Source organism: Halichoerus grypus, chromosome 10 (assembly GCF_964656455.1).
Source record: "Halichoerus grypus chromosome 10, mHalGry1.hap1.1, whole genome shotgun sequence".
In the NCBI taxonomy this organism is placed as follows: domain Eukaryota; kingdom Metazoa; phylum Chordata; class Mammalia; order Carnivora; family Phocidae; genus Halichoerus; species Halichoerus grypus.
Genome location: NC_135721.1, coordinates 51,777,360 through 51,803,369, shown reverse-complemented (window position 1 = coordinate 51,803,369; position 26,010 = coordinate 51,777,360). Strand labels below are relative to the sequence as shown.

At 42.6% G+C, this 26,010-nt stretch overlaps 1 protein-coding gene across 11 annotated transcripts in view; it reads right to left on the bottom strand.

The window, feature by feature from the left end:
* The window catches only part of AAK1 (AP2 associated kinase 1), a 168,947-nt gene that overhangs the window by 25,390 nt on the left and 117,547 nt on the right, over positions 1–26,010 (bottom strand). For 3 of the 11 annotated variants that reach the window (XM_078056445.1, XM_078056448.1, XM_036088216.2), the window contains exons 11-17: positions 24,504–24,658; positions 23,249–23,559; positions 19,694–19,945; positions 15,010–15,242; positions 13,536–13,693; positions 11,349–11,453; positions 5,068–5,163 (exon numbers count right to left, since the gene is read on the bottom strand). In XM_078056445.1, coding sequence (XP_077912571.1) covers positions 5,068–5,163; positions 11,349–11,453; positions 13,536–13,693; positions 15,010–15,242; positions 19,694–19,945; positions 23,249–23,559; positions 24,504–24,658 — 1,310 coding nt within the window. The remainder of the gene's footprint in view (positions 1–5,067; positions 5,164–11,348; positions 11,454–13,535; positions 13,694–15,009; positions 15,243–19,693; positions 19,946–23,248; positions 23,560–24,503; positions 24,659–26,010) is intronic. The other 8 variants (XM_078056446.1, XM_036088227.2, XM_078056449.1 and 5 more) reach the window with 6 other exon arrangements.

Genomic DNA, 26,010 nt, shown 5'->3' with positions numbered 1-26,010 from the left:
AGAAACTTTCCAGAGCAAAGACACATAGGTGATCAACCTTGCACTTTTTAGTATCACAAAACAGCAGCTGGAAGTGAGGAAGATGCCAAGCAAACAGCTCTAGGAGGAATGCCTATCTTGACAACAAACCACTAAGAAAACACACTTTCTCTTGCCTACTTTTTTTTTTTTTAATATTTTATTTTTTGACAGAGAGAGAGACAGCGAGAGAGGGAACACAAACAGGGGGAGTGGGAGAGGGAGAAGCAGGCTTCCCGCTGACCAGGGAGCCCGATGTGGGGCTCGATCCCAGGACCCTGGGATCATGACCTGAGCCAAAGGCAGACGCTTAACGACTGAGCCACCCAGGCGCCCCTCTCTTGCCTACTTTTTAAGAGATGATGAAGTGCCATAAACCAGGAGGCACAGTTTTTAAAAGCTGTTGATTCTAGGAAGTGGCACTTATGGGGCAACTAATGCATTCTTGCTTAGTCTTGCGGAACACTGATGTTGAGAGGTCAGTATTAAGGAGTTGCTATGGAAATCTTTTCCTCAAACTCTTGTGCTCTGTTCGTGGAAAAGTAAAAAGATGTAGTCGCTATGGAAAATAATATAGTGATTCCTCAAAAAATTAAAAATAGAATCACCATAAGATCTAGCAATTCCATTTCCGGATATAAACCCAAAAGAATCTTGGATCTTGAAGAGATATTTGCACACCCATGTTCATGAAGCATTATTCACAAGAGCCAAAATATGGAAGCAACCCAAGCGGCCAACAACAGATGAATGGATAAACAAAATGCGGTTATATACATACAATGGAATATTACTCAGCCTTAAAAAGGAAGGAAATTCTGACATATGCTTCAACATGGATGAACCTTGAACACATTAAGTGAAATAAGCCAGTCACAACATGACAAATACCGTATGAGTCCACCTATATGAGGTATGTAGAGCAGTCAAAGTCATAGGGACAGAGAGTAGAATGGGGGTCGCCAAGGGCTGCGGGAGGGAGGAAGGAAGGAAGGAGAGTTATCGTTTAACAGGGAGTTTCAGTTTTGCAAGATAAAGAAGTTTTGTGGATGGATGATAATGGTTGCAAAAACCAATGTGAATGTACTAATGCCACTTTAAAAATGGTAAATCTGTGTTATATATATGTTACCGTTTAGAAAAAACCAAGATTAAATCTTTCAGCCAATTCTCAGGGAAAATTCCACGCTCTCTTCTACCACATTTTAAGTTTGGTACTACCTATAGCTTATCTGTTCTCTGACACAAACAGAAGGCAAAATAAATGGATGCACAGGACATGAGCATCCATGAAATACTCTGAGACTCACCAGAGGTAGGCTTCATTTGGCAGCTCTGTGAGCATACAAATGCTCACGGCTGTGATTTATATATATAACAGATTTTCTAAGAAAATTTGTTTTATGATGCTTTGGAAAGTAGAAATGCTCCTTTAAGAAAACCCGAACAAATTCGATTGTTCAGTCCCCTTTGCCCACAGTTTAATAATCATTATATCAAGGAAGTCTACTTCAATGGCTCTCAGTCGTGCAAAGGTCAAAGGTTCTAAAGCAAGTTTAATTTCTGTAAGAGGGAAATATCACTGCCTAAGGCTTTATCATAAGTAGGACTGTCCCACGGGGAATAAGGACCCAGAACCAAAGCTGTTATAACATTTCCTATCTTCATACTAATTTAAAGTTTATAAAGCAATTCCAAACCCACGCTTTCATCTGAACCTCACAAGCCACTCCATAGGGTAGGTTTTAATGGCACCAATTTTGAGGGGAACACAGAGTTTAAGTGATTTGATCAAGATCACCAAGCTACTATGCGGGTCAAACCTAGGTCTTATAAGTTCAAACCCATTTTTGTATTTCGCTAAACCTTAAATTTAGCTCTCCAGTCGCAGGCTTTGTTGCTCTCCAGACAAGGAAACCTTCACTGCTGGGGTCCGAGGGCCACGGAAAGGAGAGTACACAGCAGGACCTGTCACAGCAGCACCGGGGCCTCACCTCCTCCGCCAGGAAATGAGATATTACTTGACATACGCACCAGTCACTATTCTTTGTAGGATCCAAGGAAATTATATGTGAGAACATAAAAGCATAAAATAAAATGTTAAGTCATTAAAAGGCATATAGTTGTCAGGAGACTGAGATTTCCCGACTCACAATCAGGAAGGTGGAGTGTGGAGGTAAGCATGTATGCAAAACTAACTAACTGACCAAAAAGCCTGACTGGTGCCCGTGATGGGCTGGAAGTGGTGACAAACCGGGTACTTTAGGGGGGCAGGAGGTTGGGGGAGACAAACTGGCCACTGTCCCAGAGACAATACTGAGGTCCCAGAGACCCTAAACTCTCAGGCCTTTCTTCACTCAGACATTTCAAGACGGTAAGGAAGCGTGTAGGGTAATCCTATCTATATCCTATCTCCATCCTTGGAGAAAGAGGCCACGGAACCGAATGGGGCTCCAGGCTGAATGTTCCAGCACATACCAGGGTCAGCCACAGCGGCAACACGCCCTGCTCAGGCCAGACTCTGGAGGGCTGCAGCAAGGGCTGGAGCTCAAGGATTTGCTAGGTCTAGCTCCTGCTTCTACTCTGGGGCTTGGCGGCTTCCTGACACGGTGGCCTGTGCCTTCATTTATTCATCCTCAAGGAGTGGACTGGGGGCCAGCTGGCAGAGGCACGGGTGGAAGGCTATGGAGCCAGTAGTCTGGTATTTGGGAGCTGGGGACAGAAATGGAGAGCAATGGGGCCGCCATAAGCCTTGCAGCCTCAGGTTTTACTTTGTTCCTTCATCCAACCTGCAAATATTCGTGGAGTGCCAGCTCTAAGTTTTCTGAGCACTGGCTAAGCAGTGCTAGATCAGACAGCAAGGCCCTCCTTCAGCACACTGACATCCTGGTGGGGAAAGACAGATAATGACCCAATGAAAACAGACAGTGTCATAGTAAGTGCTATGAAGAAAAAAGCCAGGAAGTGTGACTGAGAGACCACAACGGGCCTGAGAAGACAGCATTTAAGCAGAGACCCAAATGCCAGATGACAAGGAGGAAAAGAGATGGAGGTACACAAAGCTTCCCAGGCAGAGTACCAGCCCGTGCAAAGGCCCTGAGGTGAGAACAAGCTTCGCCTGCAGGAGGAAAGACGGAAGAAAAGAATGTTATGAGCTCAGGTTAGAGGGGTAGCCGGAGGGCTACCAGATTAGTTAGGGCCTTTCAGGTCACAGTAAGAAGTCTGGATTTTATGCTCGGTGATACGGAAATTCACTGGAGCACAAAGGAGTGACATGTCTAATTTATGTTTTCAGATGAGTTTGGCCTGACAGATCATAAAACAAGTAAGATACCTCTGAAATTCTCTATTAGAATGTTCCATTTTAATAGATTTCCCATTAAAACCAAGAGGGGCCATGGCTTAATTGGTATTAAAGTGTACACCAGTATCACTTTAGCAGGAATCCCCCGGAGTGAGAGAAATATGGAGGATCAGGAGACAGGAAAAATGACACTAAGGGAGGCAGGATGGCAGCCAGCTACCTCTGCTGCCTCCCAGGCTCATCTTCACAACCCTCCACAACTCATCTCTACAACCGGGAGTTGATATCCTGAGCCACCTGGCCTGTGTGCCTGGCTCCTCATCCCTGATCGGAAGGGCACCCGTGAGAGCTGCAGAGGACAGCTACTCGCCTGTGGAGCCTCACCTTCTGGCCTGTGCCAAGAGGCCACCCTTCCAGCTTCCACAGCTCACGGGCTATCTGGGAAAGTGTAAGGCAAGAACCCTCAGGGGTGTCAGAGGGAGAATGCTTCAATAACCTCTTTTTCCTGTCTGATCCCATGAATGCCACAACAGGGAGGAAAAAGAGGCCAGTAGGCCCCAGCCTGAGTTTCCAGGGTTCTGCTAGAAACTGGCTTGTCTAGGTATTGCCAAGCATACCCGAACGATACAACAGAGAAAAGGGCCTCTACTTGATTCCTTTCTTCCCTTTTCTTTAACTATCCGATGCTGAATCATTCCTCGGTGACCTTAGGTATCTTTGACCTACATCCAGGTCCAGCAAGCTATAAAGTTACACAACACTACCAGATCAAGGCAGGTTTGCTTCCCCTAAGGAGGATCAACAAATTGTCTAAAGAAATAAAAACTCTCATGGCACCCTTGCTGCAGTCTGTCTTACTAAGTAGATGGTACAAACATCACAGTCACTTCCAATCTTGAGTCAATCAAATACCTTTAATATTCTGGGAGAGAGAAGAACCAAGCAGATCCTATTAGTTTAAAACCAAGAACAGGCCGGGGTAAGAATGAGAAAAAAAAAAAAAAACAAGGAACAGGAACAAAATGGTGGCTATATGCTTCTAAAGTGTTGGATCTATTTGCTTTTTCAAAAAGACTGAGAGAGAAGAGAAAGGGTGGCTTCTGTGTCTCACATCATTCTCCCCACTCCACCCCCAAAAAGATGGGGAGGAGAGTAGGGGAGAAATCATTGGCAACCATGAGCTCCAAATAGAAAGCATCCAATTATTGTTTCAAAAGCTATTTCAATCAGAACACACTAACAATTTCTTACTTTTTTTTTTTAGACTGCTCACTTAAAAATCAGGATATAGCAGGCCTAAAGGGATATTCAAACTCATACAGTCCAAAACACTTCACTGATAAAGAGTCAAGCCCAGAAGGTTTCAGATAGTAGAAGTGCCAGGAAGGGAACCTGAGTCTCCTGACTCACATTCCCTTTAGCTTTTATTTATAAAATAAAAGCACATTATAGGAAAACAGGAACGGGAGAGGCAATCACCAGTAATCCAATCATCATACTAACCACTATTAGCATTTTGTTCCTTCTATCACATGCTTATAGGTGCCCCCCCAACATGTTATGATCATATTGGACTAATGTTCCTTCTAATACAAAGGCTGTTCCTGTTATCAAAAAATATATAACAGCACCTATTATTAGGGCTTGGAATTCACATCCTTTTTATGGAGTGTTTAAACAACTCTCATGAGACCCTGGACACAAGAATCAAGCTGCTTAAGCTCAGATCAGTTCTGTTTACCTACCTGGTGCATCAGGTACTTGAAGAGGAATGAAAGGATCAGATACACTTAGAAGTGGGAGGCTAGAATCCACAGTCTGCCCACCCTTCCTTTTTTCAGCTGGAGTTGGTTGGAGGGGAAGAAAGGGTCAAGGAGAGAAAAAAAGAGAAAAGCAGAAAACATCAAGTAAATCTAGATGAATTTACCATCTATTAACCCAACAGCTCAAATTATAGAGTAAATCGAAACTCAGAGGCAGAATAAAGAGGGATGAGTGGCTATAATCCAGTGTAATGGCAAAATACGTATGAGAGATATAATCTGGTCCTTGCAACACACTCAAAGATGCAATTGATGATAAAACTAGTATATTCATACACCTGAGATCCACTTCTTCCTTGTGTGGAAGCCTACAGGGATCTCTTCCAGATTCCTGTAGCAACTATTGTCCGTATCACACACTGTAGCATGTAAACAAACACTGTTCTGTAATCTAACACAGATGTTATGTGCTTCAATGTGCCCTCTACCATCCTGAGGTCACTGTACCACCAAATGTCTATCACAGTGCCAGGCAGACAGACACAGACAGAAACAGAAATAGGCTTCTTGTCTGTTGCAAGGTTAGACAAGCCCTAACTTCTGGACTACATCTAACATTCACTGACATTCATTCTATACTTGGCAAACTTGCAGATGTACAAAAATCTATACACCCTGTGGGACATCAGGGCTTGAAGGGGTCTTAGGATTTTATAGCACAATTTTCTTATTTTACAGAAAAGAAAATGAAGCCCAGAAGTTAAGAGGCTAGCCAGAGGTCTACCAGCAAACCCAAGGTCAGAACCCAGGCTTGCTGGATTCCTACTTAGTATTCTTTACATTGCATTTTAATACTCATTTGTTCTTTAAAATCTCATTTTGCCTTCTATAGATTTAAAACCTTTTTATTTTCAAATGATTATGAAATCATAGGAATTTGCTATACATAGAGTCCTGGGAACCTTCAACCAGCTTCCCTCCATGGTAAGATCTTTTACAACCATAGGACAGTATCACTGACACCGTTACGATACTGTTAACTACACTTTATTCAGTTGTCACATGCACTCGCGCGCGTGTGTGTGTGTGTGCACGCGTGCAGTTCTTCCCAATTAGATCCTATGTATAGGGTAACATAAGCACCTATACATGATGGTGCTTATGTTATGGGAAAATGATAAAGAACTGTTCCATCAAACCAAAGAACCCCTTTGTTGTTCTCCTTTATAGTCATACCCACTCCTTACTCCAGTCCCTACCCCCTGGAATCCACTAATCTGTTCTCAATCTCTATAATTTTGTCATTTTGAGAAGGTTATTAAATGGGTTCTTAACTAAGCTTCTTTAAAGGTAGATGGAGGAAGACAAGGGTAAAATCACTGCTCTTAAAATTTCTATAATATTTTCAAATGAGACACAGTGAAATACATTAGAAGGAAAAGAACAAATCATAAAACTGGGTATATTCATTTTGAAAAAAGTATATATACAGAAATAAAATTATGGACATAAATATTGTAAAATGTCAGCAATGTTTTCCTCTGGGGCCTGGGATTGTGAGTTCTTTTATCTTGTTTCTTTGGGCTTTTAGTCATTTTTCCAAAATTACACAAGTGAATGTGTCTAACTTAACAGAAAAATATTTTAAATAAAGAGGCACAATGTCAAGTTTTAAATGTCTATTCCAACATATGGGCACAGTTCATCATTTTTGCAGCTTTTACCATAAAAGTGTTTAAAATAACCCTTCTGTCATCCTCTCTGACTCACTGCCAAATTTCCTGCTTATTTCCTCCCTTGGTTGATCAGAAGGTTTAAAATAGTGAACAGTCTGAGCTTGATTAGAAAACATCTAAAAATGATGCTATCCTATACTTCATACAAATGAGGACATATTAATTTCTGGGATTTAGATATAATTTTCTTTCATTATAAAAAACGAAAGTGTTGCACACATAAAAGTTTACACCACAAACAAGGAAGAAGGAAAAATACTAAATGTTCGTTTAAAAAAGGCTGGATAAGGGGCGCCTGGGTGGCTCAGTCATTAAGCGTCTGCCTTCGGCTCAGGTCATGATCCCAGGGTCCTGGATCGAGCACCACATCGGGCTCCCTGCTCCGCGGGAAGCCTGCTTCTCCCTCTCCCACTCCCCCGGCTTGTGTTCCCTCTCTTGCTGTGTCTCTCTCTCTGTCAAATAAATAAATAAAATCTTTAAAAAAAAAAAAAAGGCTGGATAAGATGAAAAAAATCTGAAGATGTTTTATAATGTTCGTAAAAGCTAGTGTCACTGATTTACAAAGTTTCTTGAGATGGGGTTATGACTACAGTTTCTGAGCTGGGCTGCTCAGGTACAACTCTCTGGTATGTCATTCTCCAGGGGTCACCTAGGCTGGGGGGGGTGGTAAGGGCAGAGGGAGAAGCGGACTTCCTGCTGAGCAGGGAGCCCAATGCGGGCGATGTGGGGCTCGATCCCAGCACCCTGAGATCATGACCTGAGCGGAAGGCAGATGCTTAACCAACTGAGCCACCCAGGCACCCCTTGAGAGCTGTTTTAAGGACGACCTGAGATAATGCATAAAAAAGCACTTAACCAGTGCAAGTGCTCAGTATATGTTCACTGTTATTACTGTTTTAACTACTCAAATGTATGTTTTTTAAAGCAGGGGCCTTTAAGTGCCTTAAAAAATACAGCCATTTATAGCCTTCAAAGTAAGCATAAAGGGGGAGAAAAGGCTAAAACAAAAATAAAAACTGTTTTAAAAATAGTTCATACAGGGGCGCCTGGATGGTGCAGTCATTTGAGTGCTGGACTCTTGGTTTCCATTTGGGTCGTGGTCTTAGGTTCGTGGGATCGAGCCCTGCATCAGGCTCCGTGCTCAGTGTGGAGTCTGCTTAAGGCTCTCTCTTTCTCCCTCTCCCTCTGCCCCCCTACCAAATAAATAAATAAATCCTTAAAAAAACAGTTCATATAGACAAACAACAAAACATGTGATAAGCAGGAATTACAGGCACTAAAACTGGGAGTGTATGGAAAATGTGTAGGGACCTCTGTTGTTAACATTGGTGAATCCAAGCTCCTATCCTTTGGCAAAAAGCAATTCTTTTCATTCATTCAACAATCTGTACTAAACCAAACACAATACGAAATGTTAGCATTCAACAGCAAAGAAAACTCTCCTGGAGCTTATTCCATGAGCCCCTTTCCAAGAAAACTATATCCTACTCAGTACCATAGCTGGGCATCTGTGTGATGCTCTATCTCAAGGACAACGGTCAATGCTTTATACATTTGGTACATTTAGTCAACATGTGGCCTATTACACTTGAAGCACTTTAAACCAGACCAAAATATCAATAAACTTAAAAAATTACATAGGTAAGACAACAAAGCTAAAAATAAAAAATAACACAAAACCCTTTAACTTTTTAATATTAAAAAGCATGTCCCCCAAATAAGGCCAATGTGTATTCTAAATTAATAACAATAAGATTATCATATGAAGACTTATAGGATATGATTAAAACTTCAGGTTTTTTCTGACAAGGGAAACACACACCTATTAGACAGCACTATCAATAAACAGTGTAATCCTCAAGGGTCAGGGTGGGATGGGCAATTAAAGAGAGAGGCAAAGAGAATATTAAAATATCTGTGGACAAGTCTTCTAAGCAGATTATAATGAGCCTCTCTCCCCACTCTCATGCTGGTTGAAAATCACTGTTATAGTGGGAGAAAAACTCTAAACACTTTCATTACATTTTTAAGAAGAATTTTTAAAAATTTTACTGTGCTCCTTTTAATATTGACAAAGCAAACCTAAGAAGAACAGGGATCTATAATAAAAAAAAAAAAACAAAAGTTAAAGAATTAGAAGACAGGAAAATGGTAGATTTTATACATCTAAGAGTTGTCTTGGAAAGATGCTAAAACAACAAATCTCTAGCTAAAGTGATTTTCATTTCATACAATGAAAATTGATATGTATACAAAGAAAATATTATAAAAGGAAGGTTTAAATGCATTATTCTATTTTATTTAAAAAATTTTATTTTTTTATTTTTTAAAGATTTTACTTATTTATTTGACAGAGAGAGAGAGCACAAGCAGGGGGAGCAGCAGAGGGAAAAGCAGGCTCTCCACAGAGCAGGGAGCCCGACAGGGGGCTCGATGCCAGGACCCTGGGATCATGACCTGGGCCAAAGGCAGATGCTCAACCGACTGAGCCACCCAGGCATCCCTATTTAAAAAATTTTTTAACTGCATTATGATTTTCTAGAAAATTATTACTAAATTTGCCTCATTATGTGGCAGAAAACCTGAGAGAGGAAGTTTTAGAGCCAGGGGGTTGGTGTCCCTGCTCTGCCACTTCCAAGCTATGTGATCCTGGAAAAGAGACTAGTCTGTGCTCAGTTACCTCAACTGTGAGGATGGTGTTGAGGGTCAGATGACATATATTTGTGTAGGACAAAGGACAGACTGGGGAAAATGTTTACAGTACAGGATATACGAAGAGCTCTTACAAATTAATAAGAACAAAATGAACAAAGAACATCAGAAAAAAAAAAAAAAAGGCAAAGGACATAAACAACACAAACCCAGAAAAAAAAGTGGCCAGTAAACACTGTCCTATCTACAGCTTCTGATCTGGGCTGGGTGGAGAAGTGGAGGGAAAATTACTCTCATTCACTGCTGATCAAAATAAAATTTGTATAGCATTCTCAGAGGCTAGCATATTTAGAAATATGCACCAAAAGCCTTAAAAGACAATCTTTTGATTTAACAAATAATCTTCTAGAGGTTATCGTAAAGAAACCATAAAGGATATTATGCAATGACAGCCAAAGTTCCAATAAGAAATAAATTTATGATGTTAGAAAAACTGCTAACACACCTAAAGAAGGTGGGAAGAAAGAATACATAAGGTTAAAATCAGCAATTAATCAATAAAATTAAAAAGATCAATTTTGGAAGCATATCAAATTCCGTATCTACAAGGAATATATATGCTCAAAATCTCATATGGTTGCTGAGGGAATTATAACAGGAAAACACTGAAACCAAATTAATGTTTTAAAAAAAGAGGTTACTTGGTTAGAAACATTAGGACAAATCCATATGAAGCAATTTAATACAGATCTTTTATTTTTTTTTTAAAGATTTTATTTATTTATTTGACAGAGATATAGAGAGAGAGCACAAGTAGGCAGAGAGGCAGGCAGAGAAGGAGGCAGAGGGAGAGGGAGAAGCAGACTCTCCACTGAGCAGGGAGCCCAACGCGGGGCTCGATTCCAGGACCCTGAGATCATGACCTGAGCCGAAGGCAGCCGTTTAACTGACTGAGGCACCCAGGCGCCCCTAATACAGACCTTTTAAAATTTATCTTTTAGGAGAGTCTTTAATGATGTGGGAAATGTGCCAGACTTAGTAAGAGAGAAAATCTGGTTTGAAAATAGGACAATAAAGATGTACATTAGAGTCTTAAGCTGAGGCTAAAAATTATGTACAAAATGTGGTCATGTATTTTCGTGAGGAAGATCTGTAACTTTCATTACATTCACGAAGATAGCTGTGACCCAAAAAGGTTAAATGCCACTAATAGACACCAAAATGGTATCCCTGTGCTACTTCTTAATGGTGAGATTATGGGGATTTTAACTTTCTTCTCTATGCTTTTCTATAAATTACTGACTTTTATGTAATAAATATGTACAATTTTCTAATTTTAAGAAATTTTAGTTGAAGTATAGTTGACTATGTATAATTTTTATTAATAAAGGAGAAAGTTAGTTTTTTACTATTGCTTCTTTAATTTAAAAAAAGGTCTAATTTAAAAAGATATCTTCCTCTCCCTGTAAACACACACACACACACACACACACACACACAGAAACACAGCTCAGTAGAATCTTGGATAGAGGATAGAACATCTAATTTTTAGAATTCTTCAAGTCATTCCAAAGATCTAAGCAATTACAAGCGATTAACGGAGTGATGTTCTTAAATTTAGAAATATTTGCTTAAAGCATGTATGTGAACTAGAGAGAAAAAATCCTGTATATTACTGACACATCATTCTGTCATTTTAATTCAGAATGATTCTGGAGATTTCTTTTTCCCTAGCTTTTATATTGGAAATCTTCTGAATAAAAGAAAATACACAAGATTTGGGGCTTACTGGTGTGCCAGGCTTATCTGTGCAGCAGTTGAAACTGTGGAGGTAACGACTGTGAGCCCTGTGTTTCAGGCACCTGCTATACTAACCGGTTCCGGCGGAAAACGAGGGAGTGGCAAAAGCATCACCTTGAGCTGGTTGAAAGCCTGGGATCAAACTCTCAGCGGAGCCTCCAAGCTTCTCAGGATGTTTCCCTGGAGGGACAAAACACCACTCAGTTCATCCCAGCAGAATCCCATGATGCACACACACATGCAGGCGGTGGAGGGCACCTTCTGAACCGAATTCTAGACTTGACTCCTTTTACCGCCCTACGGCAACATCTCGGACATTCGCAGGTCCTTGTCTAATCATTGCAATAACTGAGACAACAGCTGAGAAAAGGAAGTTGTGAGAATCAAAGACAGCACATCGGTTTTGCAAGATGGAAGGAGTTCCAGAGACTGGGTGCACAACGATGTGTATGTAGTTAACACTACTGAACTCTATACTTGACCATGGTTAAGAAGTTCATGTTTATGTTGTTTACTGACCACAATTTTTAAAAAGATTTTATTTATTTATTTGAGAGAGAGAGAGAGAATGAGCGGGGGGGGGGGGGGGGGAGGGAGAAGCACTCTCCCCCCTGAGCAGGGAGCCCAACACGGGGCTCGATCCCAGGACCCTGGGATTATGACCTGAGTGGGGTTAAGGCAGACACTTAACCCACTAAGCCACCCAGGCGCCCGTATATTTATCACAATTAAAATTTTTTTCAAATAAATAAATAAATAAGCAAACCTCAAGCACATTACTCAGGCATAATGTCTCCAGTCCTTACTTTGAGTCTATTTGTTTTGATATAATTCTACTGAGTTTGCCAATCTGTTTTCCATGTTGGAAACAGTTCAGGAGAGCACATGAGAAGGGGACGTGGGGGAAACGGCAGGAGTGAGAAGTGACCAGGGACAGGCACAATGGCAGCAGTTTAATGTGACAGAAGAGAGACAGGAAATTATGAAAAATAGACACAAGAATTTTAAAACCTGGGAGTCTCTTAATCAAGTGCAAAAATACTAGAGTTTTCAATAGCCCACGAAGGTATTTCTGTTTATTCTAGAACAGTAACTGGCATACATAATAATGAAATAATTTGACAATGAGTTAGCTGTCTGTCAGAGTTAAGTCCTATACCCTATCTTTTGTTTAAAACAATAAGAAAGTAATATAAAAAAAATTTTTAAGACTTAATTTATTTATTTGACAGATAGAGACATAGCAAGAGAGGGAGCACAAGCAGAGGGAGAAGCAGGCTTCCTGCCGAGCAGGGAGCCCGATGTGCGGCTCGATCCCAGAACCCTGGGACCATGACGTGAGCTGAAGGCAGATGTTTAATGACTGAGCCACCCAGGCACCCCAAGTAATACAAATTTTTAAAAGATATCTATAAAATAATAGTTAAAGTTAAAAGAGATTAACAAAAGTTAGAAGAGTAAAGTTAAAAGATATGGTCAAAATTCGTATCATTCACTCATTTCTGATCATTCCTTTACCCTGTGCTCTTGTCTAATGCCGAGGTACTCTTTTTGAAGAATTTTTCCAGGGCATGTTGTTGTTTTCCAAAGTGTGCATGTGTCTCTGTGTGTATGAGTCCCACCTTTCAAAATAAGACTGTGGGTTTGTTTTGTTTTGTTTTGTTTTGTTTTGTTTTAGGTAGGCTCCACACCCAGTGTGGAGTCCAACGCGGGGCTTGAATTCATGATCCTGAGATCAAGACCTGAGTTGAGATCAAGAGTTGGACGTTTAACCGACCGAGCCACTAAGGTGCTCCTAGACTGTGGGTTTTTGAGAGTAGAAACGGTACCTTCTATTTATTTGATCACTTCTCTACAGTCAGTCAACAGTACTACAGAACTCTGACCGTAATCAAAGATTCAAAGTTCACGTGAGGGCACACTCTCTCCTGGGTAAGCAGTTATAACTTTCTGGGACAATAAACACACAAAGGACAAGAAAACCATTACACTCCTCCAAGGAATGACCATGCTTGACAGTATCATCCTGCTCTATGCTACCAAATCTTTGCTAATAGTGTTCCACTCTCCTTACTGCCACTCACAACTGGCCAGGAGTTCCTGTGGATGAAAAGACCGTCAGTGCTCTAGTAAACATTCAAAGCAATTTGCACTCAAACTTCAAATCAAGCCTCTGAGGGAAGGAAAGACCCAACCCTACATTTTCACATGCATACCCCTCTAGAGTTAGGGTTTAAGAATCACAGGACACCAATTGCTCACCTTCCCCCAGCTTGGCAAAGTCCTTGTTCAACAGTTCCTCAGCTGTGAGTTTGGAGAAATTGTCATCATCGAAGGGATTCCACGTAGAACCTTCTGAAGCATTATAAACGTTTTGCTGGGAGGTCCGAGGAGAGCCTGATGGAGTGGTGGTTGCAGACCTAGGTAGGTTCCCACCCCCACGAAATGAAAAAAGTTGAAAAAGGGTCAATCTACTTTCTCTTTGTTTTGAGATCAAATTGTTTTCTGAGTCAAATCATTATTTTCTGCAGTGGTTTTCTAAAAGGGCTTTCCAAGGCAACTGGACAGTTTTCACAGATACTTTTATCACTGTGTGAAATAAATGTCTCCCTTTCCTTCATGATCCACTATCTCCCACTACTTCTTTAATTTCTTGCTTAGAGTTTTGGTCTCATCAGCAAGTCCTTTCAATCCAGAATCCCAAAGCAGCCTCTTCTTAGGCTTGTGACTCCTGTGACGCCACCCACCCTAACCTCTACAATAACTGACCCCAGAGCGGCTGGGACTGATGCCTTTTCAGGCTGCCTCCCAGCGGTCAGGATCTAGCATGCATAGAATGAAGGGCCGCCATGAGTGGTCACCATCACAGTTAAGGAGAAATGAACACGGTTATCACTATCTTGTGTTTCTAGGTATTATTACCTAATTTTCTTCTGAAGTCTCTCTTGATGCCCTTTGCATTTAACTAACGACTTCAAGATTTTTAACTTTAGAGTCCACAGTTCCAAGAAAGCTGAGGGTCCAAAATTGCATTTACCTAGCACTCACTGCAATCTACTTTATTTCAGGCACAGAGCCGATCACTGGATTTACAATGGTTAAGACATGGTCCTTGTCTTGGAGGAATTTGCAGGCTAGGTCAGCTGGATATACAAATAAATAATGATAATATAAAGTGATACATCTCCAAAAAGGTTCAGACAAATTTATGTATGACACCCAAGGAGCCAAAGAAAAGGTAACCGCTGACATGGATCTTGATGACTAAATAAGCATTTCCTAGGTAGACAAGGAGGAGAATGGTAGTTCAGGGAGAGGGCACAGGATGAACAATGTGCTCACAAGGACAGAGAATGACAAATCCACAAATGTGATACAGTGGCCTTTGGTCTGTTAACCAATGAGTTCAGATATTATCCCTCTGGCAATGGGGAGCCAATGAAAGATTTTCATCATGGAGAGGGTTGGTCAGACTAAGATTTTAAGAAATACTCCACAGAACACGGAATGGATAAGAGAATGGAAACAGTAAAGCAAGTATGAAATTTTTCCTTAAGATCAGTATGGTCTAGGTACTACAGGCAACTTCAGTTTCTTAATAGACACAGACACATACGTACCTTCATATATATGTACCCATACACATCTACATACAGATGCAGAGAATTACACAGTAGTGGCCCACAGCAGCCCTGGCCCACAAAAGTGAAAAAGAGAAAGGGGAAGCACCACATACTTGGACTTATTGAGGCTGGCCTCAGCTGCAGCTGCCTGGAGCAGCTGGGTTGATTTGCTGGCAGGGACCCCAAAGACTGCGCTATGGGTTACGTCACTGAGAATCCGTCTGTGCCCAGCACGTTGGGTCTTGGGGGATGATGGAGGAGTGAGAGATCCAAGTTTCTGCCCCTGGACGGCAGGAGGTGGGGTTGTTTGAACCTTTGGCTGTTGTCTTACTGGGGCTTGAATCTGCTAGGAAAAAGAAAAAAAAATGGCAAGTGTTCCCAAAAGAAGGGAAAGGAAAAACAAATAAACAGATAAGCATAATAAAAAATGCCACGTGAGAGCTAACATGGGGCTCAAGTGGCGAATTTAACCAATAACACCCAGAAAGAAAAAACAGTTTTTGACAATCGGAGCTATAACTTTGGGACTGATGGCATGGTATTTATCTGCTGTTTATACATAAATTTCAATCTTCATCAGCAATAATATACAGAGCAACCATACACAATACAGCCCAGTGCATAAGATTGCAGAAGCTATTTCTAACTCCAAAAATCAAGAATGTATCCTACAGGACCACTTTCTGCTTCTGGGGTCACACAGGAACTCATTCAGAACGCCTCCAAAGAGCATGCTTTAAGCAATCTACTACCACAGAAGGCACACCTCCGGCTAAAATACATCTGAGCTGAACAATTTCTGCTAAGAGATCCCTGACTCTGACACAGCTCAGACTACTGGTTGGGAATAAGTTAGGATTCCATTGTAATTCATAAATGGTAGTGCTTTTTGTTTTGTTTTGTTATTAAGGCTCTTTATTTCACTGATAAGATGGGTCCACAAGATTCTATTTCTGTGGCTCCCCTGAGAAAATGTACAGCACTGGGGCAGTGGGATTAACTTGTTCCCACCTTCAGTTTGGAAATGGCACTGAAGAACCAGGTAGAGAATATAAGAAGAAATAAGAAAAAATTTGAAAAGCCCTTGATGATAATTGATCTAATAATAACACAAGGACTCTTGAGATTTGGGCCATTTTCAGAAGGCAGAACAAACTGTCACCACAGAAAAACAAATAGGTAGGAACATCCTTGTGGCCACGTGGTTAGACGTCAAGCATCACACACAATCTACCAAGTGCTACGTCAGGAAGATGAACAAAAAATAGCATTAAGAAGACCACCTAATGCTTTAATTCTGTCAGTTCAGAAACAAAATGATTCAGAATATTAAAGGCCTATCCCTTCCCTCCAGTCCCTCGTTTCAGACTAAGACGTCCCTCCATGCTGCAGCTCAGCTCTCACATTTGGTGCCTTTGAAGGTAAGTCCTGGGAGAGAAAGGAAACCAGAGGGGCCAGCTACTTGCGTCAGGATGCTGACAGCCTGAGATTTTCTGTCCCTGTATTGACGCACACTGGATTTTACTGAGGCAGGTTACGTGCACGTATGAGGACACAACCACTCACCAACCGAACGAATGATACAGTACAAGGCTCCAACATCACTCAGGTTAAGGTCAGAGGGTAAAGAAGCTGAGGCATCTCTGAGGGAGAAGCAGAGTGCCCTGGGAAGACCAGAGCTCCGGCCCCACAACTTCCTTCAGGGGCCCAGGGCTGCACCTGCAACAGCCAACCTAGAGCCAGTACCCACAGAGACCACCATGGCTTTATGGGCAGAACTAGATTAGCTTATTTCTTGGAGTTTAAGACATTCATTGCTTTGAGAAGGGTATGCTTCACTGGTGAGTTCCTTTATTTTGAAGAGTCCAGACTACTTGGAAAACATTTTCTCTTCCTCTCACCTATCCCCAATGCAGCATACTGAAGAACAGATACTTCATGAGGACACCTTACCCTATCACAGCAATCTACTAATACAAAACCACTCCAATCCATTCAGCTATTCCTCACAATGACCATGTCAGGCAGACAGTTTTATTTCCATTTCAAATCTAAGAATATGAGAGTCAAAAGGGACCTTAGAGAGCGCAGATCCCAACTCCCTCGCTTCAGAGGAGCTGAGACCAAGGCCCCCTGAGGCTAAGTGGTCGCTCAAGGTCATAGAGTCAATTGGGACAGAATCCATGTCTCCTGATTACTGCTCAGGACTCTCTTTTCTTCACTATCATGTCTACTCCAAAGATGGGATTAGGAAGGGAAAGTGGGGGACAGACAAACCACAGTGGGAGGAGAATCAAAGTAGACTCAGATGTCTGTCTTGCTAGAGACTGTTTTAAAGAACAATATATACATAATTATAAAAGGAGTATAGTCGGACCAGGAATGTAAGAATATACACAAAAGGGGGAGAAAAACCACCCAGACTTCCATCCCACTATCCTAATACAACTGTTTTTATCTTTTTGGTATCTTATATTTAAATCCCTTTTCAAGTACATACTTCTCCCATAATTTCAACATTATCTCATGAGTGTTTCACATTGTTGTACAAACTCTATAACCATGACTTTTAATGGCTGCACAGTTGGGTTTTTGAACAATTAGGTTACTTTGATTCTTTTGGCTGTTACTAATAAAATTATAATAAACATCTATGGCATACTGCCATTTTCCTCTTGTAAATTACTGCTTTAAGATGGCAATTCCTTACATTCACTCACTTGCTTCTCTAGGTAAGTCCTGACAAGGGTCACCAGAGAAAGGGATGGGTCAAATTTGGGAAGCTCTCTGGCTCCTGGCTGAAGCAAGTTCTGCTCCTGTTCCTTCTCCATCCCCTCAACCAACTATCCTGGAGCAAAATGCCCAAAGTACGTTTTCAGCCAAAGAACATGGAGAAGGTTTATAATTCATTCCCAAGAGAGGGACAGCAAAGGGGAACCTCATAAGAAATGTGGTCAATGGCTGTTGATCATTTCATCTCCCTGAATGAACATTTGTTATTATTATCCTTAAACACAGATCAGGATTCTTTGGTTATTTCCCCAGCTCTGCTGCTATCAGTCTGTGTGTCTTGGGTAATCCCTTTCTAGCCTGGGGCCTAGTTTCCAACAAGGGGACTAAACTAGATAATTACGATCTCAACTACCTACATCATATAATAATTTTTTAGGGTTTTTTTTTAAAGATTTTATTCATTTGAGAGAGAGAGCAAGCAGGGGGGGAGGCAGAGGGAGAAGGAGACTCCCCATCGAGCAGGGAGCAGGGAGCCCGACGGAGGACTCAATCCCAGGACCCTGGGACCAGGACCCGAGCCGAAGGCAGACGCCTAACGACTGAGCCACCCAGTCGCCCCCATATCACAATTTTTTTTTTTAAACTCCATTAATAAGAGGAACTTTCTTTTCTTTTCTTTTTTAAGATTTTATTTATTTATTTGACAGAGAGAGACACAGTGAGAGAGGGAACACAAGCAGGGGGAGTGGGAGAGGGAGAAGCAGGCTTCCCACGGAGCAGGGAGCCCGATGTGGGGCTCGATCCCAGGACCCTGAGATCATGACCTAAGCCGAAGGCAGACGCTTAACAACTGAGCCACCCAGGTGCCCCAAGGAACTTTCTTTTCTTTCTTTTTTTTTAAAGATTTTATTTATTTATTTGACAGAGAGATAGCGAGAGCAGGAACAAGAGGAACTTTTGTTTGTGTTAAAAATACAGAGAGTAGCTGTCTACCACATGCCTGCAGGAAGACTGAGTTGTTTCAGAAACGAAGGTGTAAAGACACAACACACACTTAGCTGAGGCTCAAAGAAGACAATCTATTTACGGCACTGCTTCCTTTTGAAGGGATGGTTTTCTGGTTAAGATGGGCGACAAAACTCTATTAGAAATCAATCCTCAGAAAGATGGTTTCTTACTTTTCCTTCATTTGTTTAGTAGTTGGACTTCCCTGGGAATAAGAGAGTAGCTGTGATACTCTATTGGCCGGATATGTACAAAGCCTTTTTCTATCACTATGATATTTTCTTCACTATCACTCAGAAATATGTGAGTACAGAATTAAGAGCACTTAGTAGAGGCCAGACACAACGTGCGGGAGGCTGGTGAAGCTGTAAAGATCAGTCAGGAGAGGAGTAAGGCGTTCTGACGCTGTAGTCAGCCAGTATCTAGAAGTGGAAACATGCCCAATTTCTGAACTGACAAGACGGCTCAAACAGCACTCAGATGCTCTGGTGCCCGGAGGATCGGGTCACGGTAAATGGTCCCAGCGTGGAGGCCCCTGAAGGCCGCTACATGGTAGACTTAAATGAGGTAATGTTGTCCAAGACCAAGGATAAATAAAAACCCTGTCAGGACTCAGGGTAAAGGTGGGAGCCCACGCAAACCTCCAGAGACTGGAAAGGCCACAATGGTCAACCTGGCCCTTGAAGGGAAAGGGATGCGCTCTAATCCTACCGAGGTCCTTGACTGCTCAACACTGGCACCGACAGAGACAGTGAACAGCTCTTTCTGCCAGTCTAATTTTAAGAGTGATAAATAAGAATGCTCATCTTCACCACTAGCCTAGAATCTTTTTTGTTAAACCTCTACCTTCTAGAGACTACCTCATCCTGACCTCGGGCATAATAAGAAAAAAAATCAAGCACTTTAACCACGGCCCGGGGAAGCAGCCGAATGCAGAGCCCCCGCCCGGGCTGCTGCTGCCCCTCTCCCGCGCTCTGGCCAGCCCCCACTGTGCGCCGTCCCGCGGCCCCCCCCCCCCCCGCCCCTCGCCCTCCCGCGCCCCTCGCTCCACGCCCTCACCGCCGGCTCCTGGGCCGCGGGCGCCGGCGGGGCTGCAGCGGGCGGCGCCTGGGGCTGCTGTCCGGCCGCCGCGGTCTTCTGCTGCAAGGCGGCCTGCTGAGTCAGCAGCTGTTGTTGGTGCACGCTCGCGGCCAGCTGCGGCGGCTGCTGCTGGTAGAAGTTCTGTGTCAGCGGCGGCTGGGAGCTGCCTTGCGACACCACCGGGAACTGGGCGAGGGCCGGCTGCTGGGCGGCTGGGTGTGCTGCCTGAAACTGAGCATGAGAAGCGGCAAAAAGGAGGAGGGGAAGAAAGCCTGTCTCGGAACAGATTTCCACAAAAGACCAAGGTCTCAGGAATAACCAAGCCCAGTCTGAAGCCAAAGGCAAGGGCGGGCAGAAGTCCCGTGGCCTGGCCTCACAATTCCCGAGGGGACCCTCAGGGTATAGACGTAAACCTGACAGCACCTGACACGGCCAGGCTGCCTCCTGGCCCCCAGCCCGGCTTCGGGTGGGTTTCTATGGCAAGCCTGCGGGCTTCCATTCCACTGGGCACCTTGTGGTTCCCCATGCTGGAGTGTAGCAGAAGCTAATAAATGATCTCCCAATCACAGAAGTAATCCCTCTTGTAAAGGGATTTGGCAGCAGCCAAGATTAAAATGCTTTGCTCCATGAACAGGACGAAGCAGTGACACTGAAAATCACCTAAGTGCTAAGCCAGCTATAAAGAGTCCGTTCAGGCCCTTCTGAAAATTATTTCTCTGTAGCTCCATCTTATTAACAGTCCCACCTTTAAACATTCAAAATGTTCTGTATACCACACTTACTGATATTTTATCTTGTATTGGTAACCGATTCTTTCAAGTTCTCAATATTCTCTTATAAACTGCCTACGGATAGGGATACTTTTTATCCATCTGTCTACTCCCCACTGCCAAGGACTATGTGACACACACACACACACACACACACACACACAGGTCAAACAAGGGCCTACTGATGAACAAAAGTCAAGGTCTTGTCTTTGAATATCCCAAACACTGTTACTTAGTTGTAGAGTTAACTGAGAGGACACTGTCGGCCTCCTGGGGCAAAGTTAAAGGGTTAGCAAAGAAGCAGATGTCAATAAATAGCTGCCTATTTAGAACTGCAAAATGCTGGAAATGACCAAATGTTTATCAACAGGGACACTAATTGAATAAGCCATGCTATGTATCCTTAAAAGAGAATACTCTCAAGTTGTAAACAGGAATGAGGGCTCCTTCTATTATTACAGGATGGAGGGGGCAGAATTCTGCAGATTTAACTTTGCAACTCTGTAAATGTTTTATATTTTCATACAACAAAATTAACCCAAAATTTGGCAATAACTATAAATCAAAAGCAAAATGAAACAAATAAACCTGTGTATCAAACTGATAACCAAACTCTCCAGAAAATAATGAGCAAAACATTCTAAGAATGAAAAAGGCAAAGAAATCTTAACCTGTTTCCAGTACTTGTGTTGGCACTATTGTCTTGAAATTATAAAGCAATTAAGTGATTATGTTAATGTTGTTAGGAATCAAGATTTTCAGATTAGAAAAATACAAATATAAAATCCAAGGAGTTAAGCAAAAATCCTATAATTACAATTCTGAATTACGAATATAAATTTAGATTCGTGGTATATATTCTGTTAACAAAAGAAACAAAATATCTTTCGCAAGTATCCACTGAAAAGGCCTAAAAACAAATAACTGTTCCATTAGCAAATGAGTATCTTTAGCACCAAACTGTGGTCTCTAAATACCATTTTTAAAAGGAAATGGAGCTCCTTCAGAGAAATGGCTGTTTCCAGGTCAAGGGCAGAGTAAGCCTAGAGCGGCCTGTTACAATAAATAGCAAGGAGGGATGCCTGGGTGGCTCAGTCAGTTAAGCAGCTGCCTTCAGCCCGGGGTCATGATCCCAGGGTCCTGGGAACGAGTCCCACCTCGGGCTCCTTGCTCAGCAGGGAGCCTGCTTCTCCCTCTCTCTCCCTCTGCTTGTGCTCTCTCTGTCAAATAAATAAAATCTTTAAAAATAAATAAATAAATAAATAGCAAAGAAACCATGCACCACCAAAAGACCCAGGAGCCAGTCTGAAGAGAATTCCACTGGCCAAAGCTGAGGCAATTTAAGCATCAAAATAAAAATTTTAAAAGGCAATGTCTGGAAACATTACAAATACGTTTAAATCCCTGAATTCACGATGATACTAAAACAAAACAAATCAAAAACCTCTGTTCACCTTTAGATGACACTAAGAACAAACCCATTCTGAAAACTGGTAAACACAGGCAAAGAATCAAGCGCTTTTTCTGCCTTTTCTATATAAACAGTACCTCAGGGTCATCAAATAGTTGAGAAAAATTCTTCACAGAAAAATTCCAGCCCCTAAGTGAAGAGGGAATGCTAGAATATCACCATGTTGACATCCCTAATGAGTGAAGGGACTTAGGAAATGATCAGCAGTTGCTGCTAAACTGATCAGGGACACTGAATGAATGGATCAGACAGACAACACCAAACTCACGGACTGATCTTCATATTGATAAAAGATAGGACAACCAGACTTTATACGCCTCCTGAAGTAATACAACCAGAAGAACAAAGAACTATTCCAACTGAATCGAATTTTGACCAAGCCTCAAAAAACTACCAGTTTACACAGGGGATGGAAGAACATATTAAATGACCGCAGGGATGCAATTAGCCAAATCCAGAAGGTGGAAAATTCTACAGGACAAATGACCCAGTTTCTTCAAAAAATTAAATGCCAAAGGGGAAAGAAAGAGGGAGAGGGCACTATGAATAAAAGGGGACTTAAAAGATACGTCTATCATTACAAAATGAGTATGTTCAGAGTAAAAAATGTAGAAAAAATATGAAAAGATAATGGAGGAAGAAAGATTCACAACTAAATATAACATGTGGGCCTTGTTTGGAACCTGATTCGAACAAGCCAACTGAAATTATGAGACATCAGGAAGAGTTAAACATTACTGGATATTTTTTTTTAAGATTTTTTATTTTTTATTTGACAGAGAGAGAGAGAGAGAGCACAAGCAGGGGGAGTGGCAGGCAGAGGGAGAGGGAGAAGCAGACTCCCCACTGAGCAGGGAGCCCGATGCGGGGCTGGATCCCAGGACCCCGGGATCATGACCTGAGCGGAAGGCACACCTTAACTGTCTGAGCCACCCAGGCACCCCTGGATATTTTATAATAAGAAGAAATTATTATTTTTAGTATGGTAATGGTGGAATTGTGTTAGGAAAAAAAAGAGAGAAGAGAAAAAGCATCCCTAAAAATAGCTCCCTTGCTGAGGTTCCTCCATCAGGTGAAGAATTCCCCATGGCCCAGGAAAGGGGTGTGAGTGGCCCAGTGATGCATCCACTGCGCAATGCTTCCCAGTATGCAGCGCTGGGAGAAGCAATGAGGCGATGTGGAGAGTGGCTCCCTGTCTTCCAAGGGCTCCTCGAGGAAGATGCCTGTACCTACTGGGCCTTTCCGCAGCGCCGCCTCAGATACGGCAAGCAAGGGTCAGACTGAACACTTTACCTGCTGGGCCTGGGCCTGCTGCTGCTGCTGCTGGTAAAACGTGCCCGCGGGCTGCTGGGCAGGTGGCGGCTGCTGCTGGGGCGGTTGCTGCGGCGGCGGCGGCGGCGGCTGCTGGAGGAAGAGTTGCGGCTGGTGCTGGGGCGTGGCCTGGGCCGCAGTGGGCAGAGCCTGGACGGCAGTGGGCGGCGTCTGCTGTGGGGTGGGTGGAGCCTGGGGCTGCTTGGGCTGAGACTGGGGTAGAGGCTGGCTGGGTTGGGGCTGGGTTTTTGGCTGGGGAACACTGGCTAAAAGGCCAGGCTGATTGCTGGATCCTGTAATGAGAATAAACTCCATATAAGGGCTCAAAACTCTTCCAGATGAAAATGGCTTGCTTTCTCTTGCCAAGGAAATAAAGAGGGGGTGATAAAAGGACAGATAATCCCAAGAGCCATGTGCTTCTGTCTTTGCATCTTCTTGCTAAACTATGTGCTTCATGTTTTTCAAAACAAGGTTCAGGAACAAGGTTCAGTGCTTGCCTCCTTCAGAAAGCCCCCCCTTATTCAGCATCCCATTTAGTCAATTATTCCTTTAGTCAGCACCCGAGTATCTACATATTCAACTGGCCTTTGATGCTACTGCATTCAAATACAATCTTTGCACTAATGCTTTAGGACATAAGCATTCTTTGATGTTTTACATGTAAGTTACACGACCCCAGTCTAGATGCCTGGCTATAAGTAGATGACCACCAAATTCACCAAAAGCAGCTTCCTGGTAGGGGAAGTGATGACTAAATTCAGTTACTTGATCATTTGGGTCCTCTAAACTAAGTCATCTCATTAGAACCGGAATACCAAAACATGGAGTGGTAACGGATAGTTTCAGAAGACAGAGCATTAAAGAAACAATGCCCCTGTGTCAAAAAGAAGAGAATCTTGTTTCTTTAAAGGCCACGAGAAGAATATGAAATAAAAAGGAAGGCATGGGATGAATGGACCAAGCCACAAAATCAGGGCCAAGACTAGAAAAAATAGACATCAGGCTTCAGTGGTCTTGGACGCCCCCCGGAGAACCCATTGAGAAGGCTTCCCTTTTGCCAGCCACATGCCATATAATTTCAATGGGTGCTCACCTCCTGGTCCTCAGGGCAAACCATTTATTCCTTATGTGTCTCGGGATTCCATTCCTGAAGCAAAAGTAGGCTTCCCGAGACTTCTGTTAATGTCTGGGATAACAAAGAGGGTGTACCAAATTTCAAACCATCTGAGTTACTGACCTGCAGCCTGGGGTGGGGGCTGAACCGTGGCTCTCTTCCGAGGTGTCAGGGCTGGCTGGATAGGAAGGATTCCTGGGTTTGGCTGAGTCTGCCCAGCCTTAGGCCTCTGACGGGGTGCAATTGAAGTCTCTGTTGTGGGAATGGGATCTGTCAGTCTAGAAAAGGAAGGGGGGGAAACACAGATTCACATTAATGTGTGGGAGAGTGGGAAAGGGGTAGACAGAGTACTTGATGGATTGGCTTTCCCCTCCACACTCATCCAAACCTTCCAGATCTGCTTAATCGACATTTGTCAAAGGGTATTCCACAGGATGTTATGTGTTACTAGATGTTATGAAAAAAGGGTTGGTGGGAAAGAAGTTTTAACATACTAATCAAAATATATCGAGCAGATTTCTTTCCAGCGGAACTTTTCACGTGTGAATGTGCATGGAGAACTTTGAAGAGAGCCCAATACAAAAGGCAATGTTTCTCTAGCTTACCTGACCCTGGGACCATTCCACCTAACACTTCCTAGGATTTCCCAGAATATGCTTTGGGTGATGATGGAAAGGAATTTGAAACAGGTGTTTTTCAGATGTAGAGGGAACTCAAACTTGGTCAGAACTAGTTGTCAAGGGGCGCCTGAGTGGCTCAGTCATTAAGTGTCTGCCTTCACCTCAGTTTATGATCCCAAGGTCCTGGGATCGAGCCCTGTGTCGGGCTCCCTGCTCCACAGGAAGCCTTTTTCTCCCTCTCCCACTCCCCCTGCTTGTGTTCCCTCTCTCGCTGTGTCTCTGTCAAACAAATAAATAAAATCTTAAAAAAAAAAAAAAAAAAAAGAACTAGTTGTCAAAATGGTCTCTCTATAATTAAAAAAAAGCATATAAGTGAGTGACTCCAATAAGGCAACTAGAAGAAATAAGTAAATAATTCAAGATAAAGGATTTGGGGAATATGTTATATGTAAAATATATTCCAATTAAAAAATTTAGCTGGATTTCACCCAGAGTAAAAATCACATTGCCCAGCCTCTCTTATAATCAGGTGTGGCTATGTGTCTAAGTTCTGGCCTTACATGGGAAAGCAGACTGTTATACGGCAGTTTCCAGAAGCCTTAAGAAATAGCTAGGGTATGCCACTTGTCTCTCTTCTTTGGCTATTCCTTCATCTGTTACTTGGAACAGGAATGCTACCATTTTGGTCTGTGAGGTCATGGCTACAATCGTAGGGAAGGTAGAGTGAGAAGCTTGAAGAAGCCTGGGTGTGGGGCAGAACTGCCAAACCAATCGCTGACTACTTACCTCCAGACTTTGTTTACTTGAAAGAAAAACGTCTGTCTTATATGAGCCACTGTCATTTTGGACATCACAGCCAAATCTAATCCAAATTAATATAGGAAGGACTGCTGGGTGGTCTACTTGTTCCTTGTGATAGTGTAAAAATCCAGGTGATAACTTCCATTCATTTAGAGCAGTCCAGGCAGCTGGCTGCCATCTAACTCAGAACAGAGTAGTGGTCTTTTGAA